The following is a 15764-nucleotide window of genomic DNA, read 5'->3' as shown; positions in this document are numbered from 1 at the left end:
TAGGTACTGCCCTCAGCCGCCAGGCCCACATGGGCACGTGGGGGCCAGTGACCAGTGTCCAAGCTCTATGGAAGGTCACCCTTGCACGTGAGACCCCTCGTCCCCAGTCCACCAGGGGCCCCCAGAGCTGGGGGTCCAGTCGGCCACAGCCAGACTCTCACATGTACCCTACAAAATTGCACCAGTGTCGGGGGACACGTGGGGGACACGTGGGGGACACGTGGGGGACACGTGGGGGACACTCGGGGAACAGGGGCCAGTGTCCAGACGCATATGGAGAGCCGTGTTTGGACTGACCTGCAGCCTGTGCGCGCGCACGCGCGCGGTTTCACCCCATAAGTTCTCTATTTCCTCCAGGGCGATGGATCCTCTGAGAGCCTGCGACTGGGCTGCCGGAGTCTCCCAGCAACCCCACACAGGAGGTGCCGGGGTCCTCGAGGAGCCCAGTGAGGAGTCGGGGTGCTGTGGGCGTGGCACGAGGCCTGCCCCCACTCCCGCCTCCTACCCGTCCCCCTCCTCTTCCCCCTGGTCCTTGGAGAAGTACAGGAGCACCTGGGGGAGGGCGGCCGGAGGGGCGGTCAGCCCCCGGCCCGGCCCCCAGCCCCACCTTATCCTCAGCCCCGTCCAGGCGCGGCGGGCGCCCGCGCCAACGTGGTCTGGCTCCCTGAGAAGTGCACGCCGCGCTCCTCCCCGCGCCACGCCAGCTCTCCGAAGACGCGAGCCAGGGCGCAGCGCCCTCCCGGCGGCACCTGGAAGCGCGGGCGGCCCCCGGGAACGCGGCCGCCTCGAAGGCCTCCGCCAACTCGGACCGCGCTGCGGGCCCCGCAGGGTCAGCGTGTGGCCGGCGCCAAACCCGGGTGGGTGGGTGGGTGGGTGGGGCCGGGGGCTGCTGGCCACGCCCGAGGCCCGCCCACACCACCCTCCAGCTCGCTCTGGCCCTGCCCCCCGAGACCTGGCCCCTCCGGACGCCCCCCTCCTCCTGCCGGGCCTCGCCCGCCTGTAGGCCCATCCCTTCCCTAGCCCCGCCCCCTCGGGCCGCGCCCGCCCCAGGCCCCGCCCCCTTCCCTCCCGGGCCCGCCCCTTCCCCGGACCCACCCTCGTCCGGCAGCCCCGGGACCCGTCCCGGTTCCGTTCGGCCCCGCCGCCAGCCCTCGAGCCTCGCCTCCGCTCAGGGTAGAGCCAGGTGGGCGTCGCGTGGCCGTGTCTGCGCTCTTGTGGCCCCGCTCACCTGCTCTCGAGGGGCTGCGCGCCGCCCGGACAGCGGACCCGCCCGTCACCGTGATGGCCGGGCGCGTGCAGAGCGCCACACACTCTCCCTTGCAGCCCGGGGCCCGGCGCCGTCAGCTCCCGCCAGGCTGGGGCCACCTGGGGCCACCTGGGGCCACCTGGGCCCGCCCCCCCCCCCCCAGCCCAGCCCGCTCGGGCCCTCGGGACCGGGCATCACCGTCCCCGGCGTGCCCTCCTCCCAAAGGTCGGGGCCGCTCCAGCTCTGACGGCCTCCCGCTGGGGCCTGACCCACCTTGACCCTGGACCTCGGGCGCTGGGGACCCACCTGTGTGCGGTAAAGCACCACGGAGCGGCCCTCCCGCGCCACGGCCGGGAGGGAGGCTACTCCAGAGAAAGCGCCGGGAGCGGGGTCCGTGCCCGTGGTGGACTCGTCCTCGGGGGGTTCGGGGGGGGGGGGGAATGCCGTCATCAGCCGAGCCCGAGCCCTCTCCCCCAGGCCCGCCCCCACGCACCAGAAAGACCACAGCCGGGTCCCCCACCAGCGCCACGGCTGTCGCCAGCTTCCGCTTGTTGCCTCCGCTGTAGGTGCCCGCAGGTGGGTCCAGCTCGCTGTCTGTGGGACGGGGCGGGAGGGAGGGGGGGAGGGGGGGCAGTACACGGGAGCGGGGGGCACCAGATGGGGGGGCACAGTGAGCGAGGGGGAGGGACCAGATGGGGGGGGCAGTACACGGGAGGGGGACTAGGGTAAAAATGGGGGAAGGTAAATAAAGAGAGTGGAGCCAGGGTGAAAGAGGGGGGATGTGACTTGGCCAGAAGTTCGGGAAGCCCTCAGTGGGCGGTGGGGTCATGGCCGGGGAAAGTCAGGTGCGGTAGGAAGGGGGCAGGTACAGAGCACAGGAGCTGGGGGGCGGCTAGTGGGGAGAGGCGGACCCCGACTCGGGGCAGGGCCAAAGGAGCCAGGGTAGGGCTGTGATCCTGGAAGGAGGGAGGGGGAGGTCACCTGGGAAACCTGAGCTTCCGGCGAAGAGTTCCAGGTGCTGGCGGCCGGCCAGCAGCTCGAAGACTGAGGCATTAGCCCCTGTGGCGGTGCGCAGCGGAAGGTTCCCGGCCATGCTGGCAATGGGGGATGGGGGATGGGGCACAGGGGACGGGGGGCTCAGGGAATTGGCTAGGCCCTGGCCACTCGGGGGAGGGGGGGGGAAACAGGGGCCTCAAGGCTCACCCACCCTGGAGCACCATGGTAAGAGATGGGTGGGGGGCGTCTCAGGGCCCGGCCCACACGCGGGGGTGTGGGTGGTCGTGCCTGGGAGAGCGCCGCGTGGGGACGCACACGGGCTTGGGGGCCCGAGCCCGCTCACCTGTAGCCAGCCGGCACAGCCTCGCCACCACCGGGCAGCGCGTCCCCCGCCAGCATGCGAAACGTGGACGTCTTCCCTGCTCCGTTCACTCGCACCGGCCCGAAACACCGCGGGTGCCCCGCAGACGGCACTCGGCAAGGTCTCAGATCCCTGCCCCACTGTCCCTCATCCCGGGGTGGGGTTCCAAGTTTCTGCAGGACGGCCGTGGCAAGGGGGCTCCCGGGGGCAGATCCCGAGGGCGAGCAGGTGAACATAACGCTGTCACTTAGCCGGGAACGGTTGGTGGCACGCGGGATGAATTTAAACAATTCCGGCGGCGGCAGGTACCCTGTCAAGCGCTCCGTAAATAGCAGAACGGCTCCCGACGGACAGACACCCAGCGAGTGCGGAACGACTGCAACTGACACCGACGCTCCACGCTGGCTTCCAGCCGCGTCGGCCCCCCGCGCGTGACCGATACGTAGCACTCAGCATCAGCACGTGGGCTGGCACAAGCAGCTGCGTGGATGTGAACTGGTGCAAAGCGCGTGCTCGATAAATGCCGGCTGTGAGCACTCCTCGGGTAACACACACACACACACACACACACACACACACCTCAGACTCAGCAGTACCGCTGGTTCTCCAACGTAGTAGGTGTTCGATTAACGTTGCGGCCACGCGTGTGGGCACCCCACCCCATAGGTGCTCAACAATCATCTGCTTGGTCTCCATAGGGCCCAAGACCTTACTACACACAGTAGGACTCGGTAAGTGAAACATGCAGTAGGAGCTCAACGAGCGTTTGCTGGCCCGAAACAGGGGCTCAAGCGTTGGCAGTCGGGAGTTGCTCAGCGCGCGGGCACCTGTGCTCGGTTGTTCAGTAAAGGGCAGTGGGCGCACAGTAGGGCAGCCCCTCACTGCCCCTGCCTCAGGACCTTCACCCTGGACTCTCACCTCACCAGGGGGGATCGACAGCTGGTGTCCCTCTGCCCACGGCACGCCTGGGAGGTGTTCAGGTCCCTGAGGGTGGGTGGGCCAGCGGGAGCCCCCAACCCAGCACTGCGCCCACCTCGGTCAGGTCTCTCGACACCAGCATGTCCCCCTCGGTGGCCCCTTGGGCCACCCGCTCCCGACACGGGCCACATCCTCATCCTCCTGCCCCGGGGCGGGGGTGGGGGGCAGCGACCTCAGCTGGGGTCTGAGGACAGGAGAGAGATCAGTGGGCCCAGAGCCAGCCCCGGCCCCTCCCACCCTTACCCAGCCCCCACTGACCGTGGCAGCAGGCGGTCGCCAAGAGCATGAGGAGGAGGAGGAGGGGCCCCTGTACCACCACGGCCAAGAGGTTCTTACCAACCTCCTCCCAGCGCAGGGGGGACTGGAACTGCCCGTCTCCTGTGTTGACAGGAAGGAGGAACTGGGTCACAGGGGGAGGTGCTTGGTTTCTGGGCCCATCCCCACCCAGGTCACCTCGGGCTTCTAAGGGAAAAGACCAAGAACTGAATGGGCCACTCAACTGAGGTCTAACTGGTACAGGCCACAGTGGCATTACCATCTCCTTTGTTAGGACCTCTTGTGATAGGACCCAGGACGTAAGTAGCTTTTACGACTACTTTGCCGTACCTCTAACTTGGCCCAAACTTGGGGCCCCCTAACACCTCTAGTTCTCTTCCTGGGAGCTGCTGTTTGTCCCCACCCTGCGTTATCGACTTGGGTGGCACTCCCCCACCTCGAGGGAAGTTCTCACCTAAGCGCTCGAAGGCGTCAGCCACGGCCTCGTCTCATGCCATGTCAACGCGCCCCCGGCCCAGGCAGAAGTGGGGGAACACCAGGAAGACCCTTTTTCCGGATGCGGCTCATTTCCTGCAGCTTCTGCTCAGGGACAGGAAGAGGGACGTGCGTCCGGAGCTGAGGCCCAGACTTGCAGAGCGCCACCCGACCAGAGAAGTGTTGGAGCACGAAGGTGGCCGTGCCGCCGTCGATGCCGACGAAGAGGTTGACACAGGTGAGCACCACACAGGCCGTGCCGGGCACACGACTGGCGTGATCGACCAGCTGAGGGGGCAACAGGGGTCCCCGGGTAACCACCCAGACAGCAGGCTGAGTAGCCCTAAGAGGGAGGCCTCTGTATCCAGTCGGTTAAGGGTCTAAGTCTTGTTTTGGGCTCAGATCACGACCCCGGGGTCGCATGGGGCTCCGTGCTGGGTGCGGAGCCTGCTTGAGATTCTCTCCCTCTCCCTCTGCCCCTCTCCCCTGCTTGCACTCTCTCGCTCTAAAATAAAATTCTTAAAAAAATTTTTAAAAATTAGAAACAAAAGACAAAAGAGTTGTTTTGTTTGTTTGTTTGAAAGTCAACTCTACCCTTGGGACACCTGGGTGGCTCAGTCAGTTGAGCGTCCGGCTTCGGCTCGGGTCACGATCTCGCAGTTCGTGGGTTCGAGCCCCGCGTCGGGCTCTGTGCTGACAGCTCGGAGCCTGGAGCCTGCTTCGGATTGTGTGTGTGTGTGTGTGTGTGTGTGTGTGTGTGTGTCTGCTCCTCCCCTGCTTGTGCTCTCTCGAAAATGAATAAACATTAAAAAAAATTTAAAGTAAACTCTACCCTCAACGTGGGGCTCGAACTCACGACCCCAAGGTCAAGAGTCGCACACACTACCCCCTGAGCCAGCCAGGTGCCCCAGGACAAGATGAGCTTTTAAGGCCACCTCAGCATGTCCTTAAATTAGATTCCACTTGGGACCACCTCGGATCTGTTCTGTCCTCGGGAGCTGGGACAGAGCCCTGGCTCCCTCGATGGCATCAGGCGTCGGGGTAGGGCGGCAAGAATGGGCTCCGAGGGAGGCGGAGGCCTCACCCGCAGAGCAGTAACAGCGGCAGGAGGGCAGGCGGGTTGGCGGGAGCCACGTACGCCCTCTGCTGGAAAGCCAGAAAGGTGAGCGCCGCCACGCACGCTGGCACCAGGTAGTTCCACTGCGTCGGAGGCGGAGTTACGCCCATCAGTTTGCAGGTCCCCTGGGCCCCATCCCAACCCCCCGCGTTTCAGGTGGCCAGAGGCGCAGTCTCCCAGATCCCCAGACTTCACCCAGACCATCCCGACAAGCGCCTGGCGGGAAGGGGCAGCGAAGGGGCAGCAATGAGAGGCGGCCGGACCTCCCCCCCACCAGCACTCCCCGCACCACGTCCCAGAGAAAGTTGCTGAGCCAGTGAAGAGTGGGAGGAGGGCCCCCCATAAACTGCAGAGGCCCGGCTCGTCGAGGAGAACAAGGGTGACGCTGGCTGGGACGAAAGACACGGTGAAGACCGCGCAGATGGAGACAGGCACGTCCACCGAGGCGGCCGTCCTGCGGGCAAGGGCGCACGTGCGCCTCAGAGGACACCTCTGCCCACGCCGACGGGACAAGGACCCACGCGCTGGTCACCGGGCGGGGAGACGAGCGGGGCCGTGTGGGGTCGGTGGGGGCTGGGCTGCCGGCCGGACAGACGCGCAGACCGCGCGGTGGGGTCCCAGCGGACGCGGTGAGGATGCGTGGGCTGCCGGGGGAGCCTGACAACGTCCGGCCGTCCGGGCCTGGGGAGCAGAGAGCCGCAGCCCCTGTGCGCGTACTCAGCAGGGGCGTGGCAGAGCGCAGAAAGGCCGAGGTGGGGGGCGGGGCATAGGGACTCGGCGCAGCCGCGGACAGCTGCTCCTTGGTGAGGTTCAGGGGGTGGCTGAGCGTGGTGATGCTGTGGGCGTGGCGGGCAGGGCCTGGGGGCAGGTGGGCACGTAGGAGCGCGTTGTTGGCCCTGCCGATGAAGGCCACCACGGCGTGCCGGCCCTTGTTGTTGAACCAGATCTGGGGTGGGGGTGGGGGTGGGGTCGGGGCCGAGGGGTCAGAGCGCCGCGGTGAGACCTGCCCTACCAGCCACCTGCCCACCCCCTCACCCGAGCGCCCACCTTGAGGCTGTCCTCGGTGTCCGGGCCGTGAGCCCAGGCTGTGGGGTTGCTCAGGACACGGTCGAGGGGGCCCCGCCGGGTCGGGGCTTCGGCAGCACCGGCAGCCCCCACACTGAGTGGCTCCCCTCTTGCCCTGACGGCAGGCCTGGGTCTCGGCCCCCCAGGGAGAAGCGCCCATACCTGCGGGGCAGTGGGCTCAGGGAGGGCGGGGCAGGAAAGCCTCCTAGCGGGTGGGCAGCGGGCGCGGGAACGGCCCTCCTCACCTGACCTCGTTCACCCACTTCTTGGTCTTCAGGCTGCGGGAGATGCAGGGGCGGGGGGGTGCGGGGGCACGGAGCGCCGCTCGGAGCGCCGGCCCCCTCCTCTGGGCAAACTGAACGCGAGCAGGTGGCGGCTGGCCCCTGGCGCACCAGGCGGGGGTGGGTCTGGACCAGGAAGTCGGGACAGGTTCCGGCCGTCAGGAGGCGCGAGGAGACTGAGCACGGGCACCAGGCCCCCAAAGAGGACAGGCACCATCTCCCCGGAGAGCCGCTGCCCTCCCTGCGCACCCCCCGGGCTGCCCGGGACCCTCCCTGTTCCTGCTCTACAATCATCCGTGGCTCCCCGGTGCTCTCAGGAAAGGTGCTCAGACTGGGGGAGACTTCTCGGGTTCACCGCTGAGTGGGTGACGGGAGTAGAAAACAGGCACCCGGGGCTGCCCGCGCACCCTCCTCTGGCGCCCGCTCCCCCTCACCTGCGTAAACGGGCCACGGCGGCCGCGGCAGGCAAGCAGAAAGCGCTTGAGAAGCAGGGCCCGGAGCCGCCGGCGGGTCAGCGCCCAGCCCTGTCCCCGGCCCGCGGGGTCTGGCCCGAAGCCCTGCAGGACCCGTGTTTCCGGGGCAGCCGTCGCGGTGGGGGATGGGAGGGTCAGTGCGCAGGCTCCGGGGGACAGGGAGGGACCGCAGGCTCGAGGCGGGACAACTCACCTAGCTCCGCGTTCTCCAGGGCCGACTCTTCCGGCAGAACCTTGAGCCGTGAGGTCACGTCTGGGGGAGCGAGGCCCGCGCCCAAGTGCCGCTGGTGGCTGGTGATCTGTGGGGCCATCAGGGGTGCGTTCGGGTTTGAGGGTCGCCGTTCAGCCGAGGGTCTGGGTCAAGGTCCTGGATCGCAGACAGAGGGGGTCGGGAATCAGGGGCGGAGGTCGAGGCTGTGCCTTGAGATGCAACCAAGGCTGGGGCCTCGCCGTAAAGTCAAGTCTAACTCTGAACCAAGGCGCGGGGTCAAGGACAGGGACCTGTGGCCGCGTCCTCTGGGTCCGCGTCTGCAGCACAAGCCTCTACCACCTTCGGGAAGACCCGGGGAGACAGAGCGGGGGCTCAGCCCGGGACCCCACAGGAGTCGCCCGCGCCCAAGACGCCGTGGGGCCCTCTGCGTGCGCCTGCCTCCTCCCCAGGGTGTGCTGCTGGGGGAGACCGTAGGGCAGCTCCTTTACCAGCCGCGCCCCGGGCACCAGGCACCGCACGAGCGACAGCAGCTGGGCGGGACCTGGGCGGACGGGGGCGCGTCAACCGGGGACGCAGCCGGCTGTCCTCGGGGAAGGGGCTGGAGTGACCCACGGGAGCCTGTCTCTGCAGGCAGAGGAGGTTAGGGTTAAGCACCTGAGGGCAAGAGGTGACCGGAGATCGGGCCCGCAGTCCACATGAGGTCAGGGGTCCGGGCTGGAGTTACGGAGCCTGTTGCCCTGAGTCAAGCCCCCCACTGGCCCTTCCCTCAGGCTCTCCCAGCCCGTTCCCGCCAGCCGTGCTGCCCTGTTTGGCATCCAACTCCTATTCATCCCTCAAAACCCCACTCCAAGCACTTCTTTGTCACAAACGTCTTCTGGCCGCTGAATCACAATCTAGGGGATCCTCGTGCCTCCCCCAACTCCTACCTTTTCGGTATTTGAGCAGCAGCTCCCAGATGCTGCAGCGGGAAGCAGGGTCGACACCAGCCGTGGGTTCATCCAGAATGACAACCCGGGAGCCTCCCACAAAGGTGATGGCCACTGAAAGCTGCTGCTGCGTCCCACCTGGGCAGAGGCAGGTGCGGGGGTCCCAGCACCGTCCCCTCAGTCTTGGGCAGGGCTGCGTCCCTTCCCCGTGCCCCCTTTCCCCACCCCCTGGATCTCCCTGCCTAGCCCCTCTGGGCCTCCCGGATCTGGTGTCTCCTTTGGCTTCGCACGGCCCTTGGGGTAAAGTCCCAACCCCCTTCCCAGCACCATTTCCACCGACCCGGATGCTCCTCCCCGGCTGGGCTCACCAGAGAGGCAGCTGGTCTGCGCACGACGCGTGGGGACAAGCCCCACATCCTGCAGTAGACGGGCCTCCTCGGGGCTCACGGCTCCTGCACTCAGGCCCTTTGACCGCCCAGATGTGCTCCTCCAAGGTCAGCCTGCAGCCACGCGCTGGAACAACGGCCCCCGTGGCAGGCAGAGCCCCAAGAACACCCAGCCCCGCCACCCCTGATGCTGCACCCCCGGGCCCGCCGAGACGCACGTCAGACAGCACGTTGTATTGCGGGCAGACGCCCAGGTGGGGCCGGACGGCTTCCGTTCTGGACTGGACATCGTGGCCCAGGATGCGGGCAGAGCCACCAGTGGGTGGAAAGAGGCCACACAGTAGGGACCTGGGGGTGAAGGGGTCTCAGAGCAGCTGCCCCTTCAGAGGAGGAAACGGAGACCCCCAGAGAAGGAGCAAAAGCACTTAAAAGGCACCTACTGTGTGCCCAGACTCAAGGTGTGTTATGTCCCCGTTCTATAAAGGAGGAAAACTGAGGCTCGGAGAACACGGTTGTCTATCTGCCGTGTACCCCAAGTGGATTGGGGGTCATCCCGACTGCCCTGTGGAGACCCCAGACACCTCTCCCATTGAGCAGATGTGACAGCTGAGGCCGGGGGGAAATTAGGACAGTGGCAACCGCCCACAGCATGGTGGCCTTGCCGTCTCCGTTGTGGCCCAGCAGGGCGGTGATCTGGCCCTGGCAGAAGTCCAGGCTGAGCCCACGCAGGGCTGGCTGGGGGTTGCCAGGAAAGCGTTTCTCCAGGCCCCGTACGGAGACCCCGGAATCCAGCCGGGTGGGACCTCTTCCGTCGGCACTGCGGGAGGAGGGCAGGATCAACCACGGGAGCCCTTTGTAGGGGGGTCTCTGCGGGACCTGGGAGGCCGCAAACGCTGGCCCGTGGAGTCAGGGACCCATCAGGGCTGGGGCCTATGGGCATTAGGGGAGCCCCACGGAGCCTGGGGGGGGTGGAGGTGTGCAGAGGACCGGGCTCTGTAGGAACCTGGGTCTTTGGGGGACAGGGGGCATACAGACAGGGAAGCGGCCATCAGGTCTCCTCGTGCCTCACCCTCTGGGTCCTTCAGGGTGGGAGGCGGGGTGGAGCCCTTGGGAGAACGAGGTCCAAACCAATAGCTCCTCCGAAAGGGAAAGTTCCACGGCTTGGGGATCCCATACTGGCCTGGGAGGAGCGGTGCTCTCTTACCCCTTGAGCTCATCACCCTGGGGTGTGCCAGCTTCTGACCACGCGCCCGGGATCAGGGCATCCAAGTGGGAGGGCCCGGCCAGGACCCCATCGGCCTGCCTCAGGCCGTCCCTCGAACGCAGCCCCCCGGGCCTAGATGCCGGGAAGAGCCGCCCAGGACGGCCTCCAGGCACCAAGCGGCCCCTCAGCCCTGCCCCGGCTCGCCAAGGCCCTCAGCCCGGCCGCCCTTCTGCAGGTACGCCCCTGCCCTGTGTCCCTACCCCACCCTCCGTCCCCACCCACCCGGGGGGACGGCCTCCAGGTACCAAGTGGCGAGGCCATAGAGCACAGCGTCGAGCAGCAGGATGCCAGAGACCTGGGCCGGGCTGAAGACGCCAGGGGCGGGCCCGGTGCCCGCCCTGTGCCACGGGGCGCCTTCACCCTGCTCCTTCGGCAGCGCCAGGCTCTTGCAGCCAAACCCAGAGGCCACAGGCGACAGAAGACTGCGGTGGGGACAGGGGCGTCAGCGAGCAAACACAGCGCAGCGCCCCCCCGCACCCGGCCACCCCGGGTCTCACCACAGCCAGAGACCACCCGCAGGCAGCCGGTCTCGCCAGGCCACCCACAGCACGTAGGGCGGACAGAGCACGAAGTAGGCCAGGCCTCCGTACGCAGCCACCAGGTTGGCGCGGGGGAAGCGGGCGCTCAGAAGGAAGCTCTGGACCACGGTGGCCACGGCGAAAGCCGCCAAGAACAAGACCACGGCCGGGTGGCTATGGGGGAGGATGTCCCCGAGCTGCGAAGGGCGAATACAGCTCCTCAGGCTCCGGGATTTGCCCAGGGGCCCGCGCGCGCACAGCCACCCCGCGGCCGGGAAGGCCGAGGCGTGCGCACCTTGGGCACCAGCACGAGCAGCGCCGTGCTGCCGAGGAAGGGCGAGTGGCAGCTGAGGAACCAGCCGAGCCACAGCACCGCGCTGCCGAGTCCCAGGGCCTGCATCGCGTAGCGCAGCCTCCTTTCCTTCCCTCGCTCCACAGCCTTCACCGCCGGCGCCACGGAGTGGATCCAGGCGTCAGGAAAAGCGGCAGCGACTGGCTCTGTACACGCAGGACCCTGAGGCAGGGGCGCGGCTGCGGTGGAGGCCAGAGGCCCCGCGCAGCCCCCACGGGCACTGGAGATCCAAAGGCGCAGCTGGGCCCCGGATGTCCCCTGACCCGTTCCAGCCTTAGGATCCCAGCTGTCCTCACAGGCCGCGTTCTTCCTGCCCCCGGGGACCCCAGCCCCTCCGGGATCCCGGTTCCTCCCGCTACAGGTCACAGGGAGTGGTCCTTCCAAACCAGTGGCTCGCAGCCTCGACCGTATGAACGTTCCAAACGGAGCCAGAGCCGAGATCCGGCCGCAGAAGGGGGGTGGATGCGCAGGGAGGGGGCGCTCACACGTCATCCGCGTAGCACGGGGAGGGCGTCTGCTGCGGGTAGAGGCCTGCACGGGCCTCGGTGCGGCTGAGCCACACCACACATAGCGCAGGTCTGTCAAGGGGTCAGCAGCCGGGCCCGGGTCCCAGAACCTGCATGGGGCACGGTGGTGGGCTGCGGGGAGAGGCCGGGGAGTCCCACGGCCCCGCCCATCACCGCCTTAACTCTCGAGCACACACGTCTGTGCCCGCCTGCCTCTCGTCCGGGAGCGCGTGGTGCTGCCCCCGCCCCGGAAGCCCTGGGCCACGCCCCACGGAGACCCCACACACAGTAGACCCCAATTGGCCCAAGGAGTCCTGGGCTCCACCCATCCCAGGCTCTAGGCAGGGATGGCCCCGCCCACCACGCTCGGGTCCACCCCCACCTGTTCCTGATCTTCTTGGTTCTCGCGAAGGCGTCGATATCCCTGCGGACCTTGATGCGCAGGTGACCAGGGCCCGCGAGCTGTGCGGGGTCCAAAGGTCCCTCGGGCCCCAGAAGACGATGCCGGCCCAGAAGTGGTGCTCCGCGAGCAACTCCAGGGCCCGCGCCATCAGGGCTGCCTCTGAGGGTGCCGCCTCCAGCTTGTCCAGGGTCACACACTGAGGAAGGGCCTGGGTGTGGGTCCTGGGTGCCCGGATCCTCCCCTGAACCTCAGGGCCAGGCGGCGCTTCTTCCTCGGGGACCCCAGGGCGCGGCCCAGCTCGGCCATCAGATTTCTGCAGGGCCAAGCTGTGGCCCTCCTCAGGCTTTCCTTGGAATGGGGCACTGCTCCAAGTTGGGTCCCCCCTCCCTGAGCTCCCCTGGATTCCACAAGCCGCCTGCACACTCGCCCCCACATCCTGGGCAGGGACGATGTGCCCAGGGAGGCCCTGGATGAACCTGCTGTCCTCCGACCTGGGCTAACCTGCCACATGGCCGCGTTTGTACTGTGGTTCAAGTAGTTGAAGAGCTGGGGTCCCAGCACACCCCACACCTCCTGGAGGCCCTTCAGCAGAGCCAGCTTCTAGAAGGTCCGGTTCCCCTGTGGCAGGTGGGCACCAAGATAAATGCCAGGCCAGCCCTTTCTCGACCCTCCCCTGCTCTGAGGACCCCTGCCCACCTCTCCCGTTTTGCTCCAGCCCGTGGCTCTGAGCACTGGTGCATTCTGTTCCTCTGCCCGCAATCTGGGAAACTCTAACTTCTTCAAAAACCTGGAGTCCACCACCCATCTCAGGAAGCCTCCGGGGTCGGGGCCCCCCTCTGGCCTGGCACAGCCTCCCTGGGTTAAGGGAGGGACCCAGGACCACTCCTGCCCTTACCTGGGCCGTGAGCCGCCTGGTGAAGCCACTTTCCCCAGGACTAGCAGCTTCAGGCGCCTCCAGAGCAGGAGGGGCAGTGGGTGGGTTTCCAGCGACCCCATCAGCTCAGCACAGGCAGGGCCCGGGATGGGGGCACCGTGAGGCCCTGCCCCCATTCCCACTGCCCCACTTCCCAGACTAGAGGTCAGTCACTCACTCAGGCTGCTGTCGGGCAGGCCCGGGATGGGCTCCTGCCCCACCAACTCCTTCAGGTGGGTGGCCTCATACCAGTCGAGGGAGGGCCCCCCTGGGATGCCAGGGCCCTTGGCACCGCAGAGGACTTCCGACACGGCCTCCAGGGGCCGGCTAGTCCCTTGAGGTCTCCGCAGCAGCGCCCACAGCTCCACCAGGCCGGGCAGTGCCAGGAGCTGGAGAGGTCACCAAGGATGCCACCCAGCCTCGACCGGGGAAGGACCCTGCCAGGAGCACCTTCTCCCTCGCCCCTTCTGCCCAAGCCCTCCCAGGACCTCCCCATCCCGGCAGCTTCCCCTCTCGGCCTCCCGGCTGGGGTGGAGGGTGAGTGGGCCGCTTACCTCCTGGGCCACGTTCTCTGCTGCCTCCAGGAAGCTCCTCACGGACTCCCGGGTTTGGTCCAGCCCAGACCCCAGGGATTGCTGGGGAGAAAGCCCACCAGGGTGATAATGACCTTGATGGCATTCTCACTGGGGGTGTAGCAGTTTGCCCAGCTCCCGAGGATCCCGTTTTACAAATAGGGAAACTGAGGCTCTGAGAGGTACGTGGACTCATGCAAGGTCTCACGGGCCGGACACTTCACCGCCATGCTGGACACAGCCCCTCTGGGCACCCGTCCCTCGTCCCTCCAGGAGCCAGGGACAGCCCAGGAAAAGGCCTGGAAGCCGGAACCAGAGGCCCCTGGCCAGGATGGGGAAGCCCAGAAGGCCACGGTGGGAGCTGAGCAGAGCACGTGACCGAGGGTCAGGCTGAGGACCCTGAGGGCAGCATCCCAGAGTCACCTGGTCTCGCCCCACCCCATCTCATCTCTCGAAGCAGTGTCCCCCGTAGCTCAGTGGTCAGGGGCAGGCGGTCCCACAGCCGGTCGCTTGGCTGAGGCCGGGCTGGGAGAGGGACACACAGAAGCACGAGTTTAGGCAAAGCTGGGCCCGAGACAGCTCCCGCCCTGTGCCCGTGACACAGCCGGGCAGGTGGAGGCGCAGAGAGCACCCCTGCCGGCCACAGGGCCCTGGCCTCCTCACCTGCCCCGCCCGCCGCTCTCAGCATTGGCATTAGCTTTCCCAGGCTGGCCAGCATCCTGTGGGCTCTCGTCCCCCACCCCCAAGGATGGTGTGGGCACCTGCCAGGAGCCAGAGGACGCTGGGGGCAGAGAGAACACCAGGTGGAGGCTCGGCAGACACCCTCGTGCCTGTGGCTGCCGCACCCACCCCCGCTCGCTCACAGGGTGTCCTTGAAGTTGCCGAGGACACCTGGCGGCTCGGCGGGCGCGGATTGCGGGAAGCAGGTGTCGTTCGTGCTGCAGATGAGACCCTGGAGCCGGGTAGGGTGCCGGCCGGGGGCAGCGGCTTGTTGGGGAAGTGGCCCGTGGGGACGTTGGGCGTGGGGAGCTTTGCCTGCACCCCCATCGTGTCTGCACCCTCGCGGACAGAGCGCTCACTCAGACTCGTGCTCTCTGACGCTCACGGGACCCTGTGGATAGGGTGACCCGGTGCCTCCCCTCTCCCCCGCAAAGGGCCTGGTCCCTGGGGGGCGGGGGGAGGGGGGGGCTTACACTCATGTTGCTCCGGTCGGGGGTGGGAGTGGCACCCAGGATGAAGAAGAGAAACAGAGGCCCCGGCAACTCCACCAAGAGCTGGATCTGGGAGAGGGGCAGAAGAGGCGGGGGAGTGGGGGACCGTGGGGGACACCGGGGCCTCCCCGCCCTGGCCCATCTGTCCTGGCATTACCGGCTGTCTCCTGCGATACAGGACATTTTTCCAAAGCAGCAGCATTAGCTGTGTCCAGGAGGCCATGGTGGGAATGCACAGAGCACACGACGGAGGGTCCGGCTGAGACGCGCTGTGTGGCCGCGGGCAACCCCTGGCCCTCCCTGAACCTCGTTCCTCTAGCTCATGGCGCAGGGTCGCTGGAAGCTCTGCTTGGAGCCGAACAGCAGGCACTTATTTAAGGGTCCCTTCTGTCCCTGGAGGGGCGGAGCGGGCCAATGGGAGCCCTGCCCGAAGCCGTCCCCGCACCTGATTGGTTGCCTGGGCTGTCGCTCGCTGCAGGGCTGGGGTCCAAAAGGCTATCAACTAATTCCTGAGGCGGAGGAGCCTCGGCTTGACCCCTCACGACTCCACTTTGAGCCCCTTTGGGGGCTGCCAGGTCCTGGCCCCCAGCCTCATCCCGCGTCCTGGGAAAGACCCCCGCCCCCCAGCCCCAGCTCTAACCCAATGATAACAGCAAAGTGTTCACCGTGCTGAACATTTTACACACCAGGCCCCCAGAGACAGGCAGAGCCACCCCGCGGGAGCAGGGCCCCAGCTCCACCCACCCCTTATGTATCATTTATCGTTAAGAACCACAAGACGCAGAGAAAGAGTTAGGCGGAGAGGCAGCTCTGCGGCTCCTGGAACCAGCAATTCCTGATCCCCGCTTTGGTTACAACTGTCCAGCTCTGGCCTACTTCATTATTGTGCTGCCGGGGGGCAGGGCGTTGCCACAGGCCCCGGTCGAGGCTGGAACTAGGACCCGGGACCCCCGACCCCCCACTGGAGGACTCTACATCGGGTGGGAGCTGGGGTGGGGGAAGCCTCCGTTTTTCCAGCGGGGCAGAGGGCTTGTCGGAGTTCTAACGCGGAGAGGGGCTGCAGGTGTCTGTCGGCAAATACCCGTCAGGTGAGTCCAATGCCCTGCAGAATTAGTGCCCGGTTCTGCCGCCCCTCGCCGCTCACACCCACCGGGGGCGGGAGGTGAGTGTGGACTCCGCCCTCACCCCCTAATTCCCAGGGAACCTGCCTCCCTCCCACCCATCCACCCCCCGGG

At 67.2% G+C, this 15764-nt stretch overlaps 1 protein-coding gene across 1 annotated transcript; it reads right to left on the bottom strand.

Annotated features, from left to right (window-relative positions):
• Positions 1–315: 315 nt before the first annotated feature.
• ABCA7 (ATP binding cassette subfamily A member 7) lies at positions 316–15454 on the bottom strand. The gene is given in 53 exon segments (XM_045491035.1): positions 316–760; positions 763–822; positions 825–1223; positions 1516–1660; positions 1740–1836; positions 2140–2340; positions 2586–2693; positions 3523–3568; positions 3621–3701; positions 3704–3765; positions 3840–3858; positions 3861–3959; positions 4312–4408; positions 4410–4436; positions 4500–4602; positions 5383–5531; positions 5738–5814; positions 5817–5902; positions 6228–6376; positions 6496–6561; positions 6564–7122; positions 7125–7386; positions 7464–7623; positions 7868–8019; positions 8348–8542; positions 8773–8879; positions 8881–8904; positions 9007–9138; positions 9437–9581; positions 9584–9607; positions 9860–9970; positions 10277–10489; positions 10562–10769; positions 10868–11043; positions 11046–11086; positions 11410–11479; positions 11482–11540; positions 11813–11909; positions 11912–12269; positions 12335–12451; positions 12729–12754; positions 12757–12849; positions 12925–13135; positions 13301–13381; positions 13543–13679; positions 13757–13843; positions 13982–14048; positions 14051–14099; positions 14182–14278; positions 14281–14322; positions 14512–14547; positions 14550–14598; positions 14687–15454. Coding segments are annotated over 53 exon segments (6468 nt in total). The 5' UTR covers positions 14753–15454; the 3' UTR covers positions 316–614.
• Positions 15455–15764: the final 310 nt, after the last annotated feature.

The sequence above is a fragment of the Leopardus geoffroyi genome, chromosome A2, assembly GCF_018350155.1.
Source record: "Leopardus geoffroyi isolate Oge1 chromosome A2, O.geoffroyi_Oge1_pat1.0, whole genome shotgun sequence".
NCBI lineage: Eukaryota > Metazoa > Chordata > Mammalia > Carnivora > Felidae > Leopardus > Leopardus geoffroyi.
This window is presented reverse-complemented; position numbering and strand designations above follow the sequence as displayed.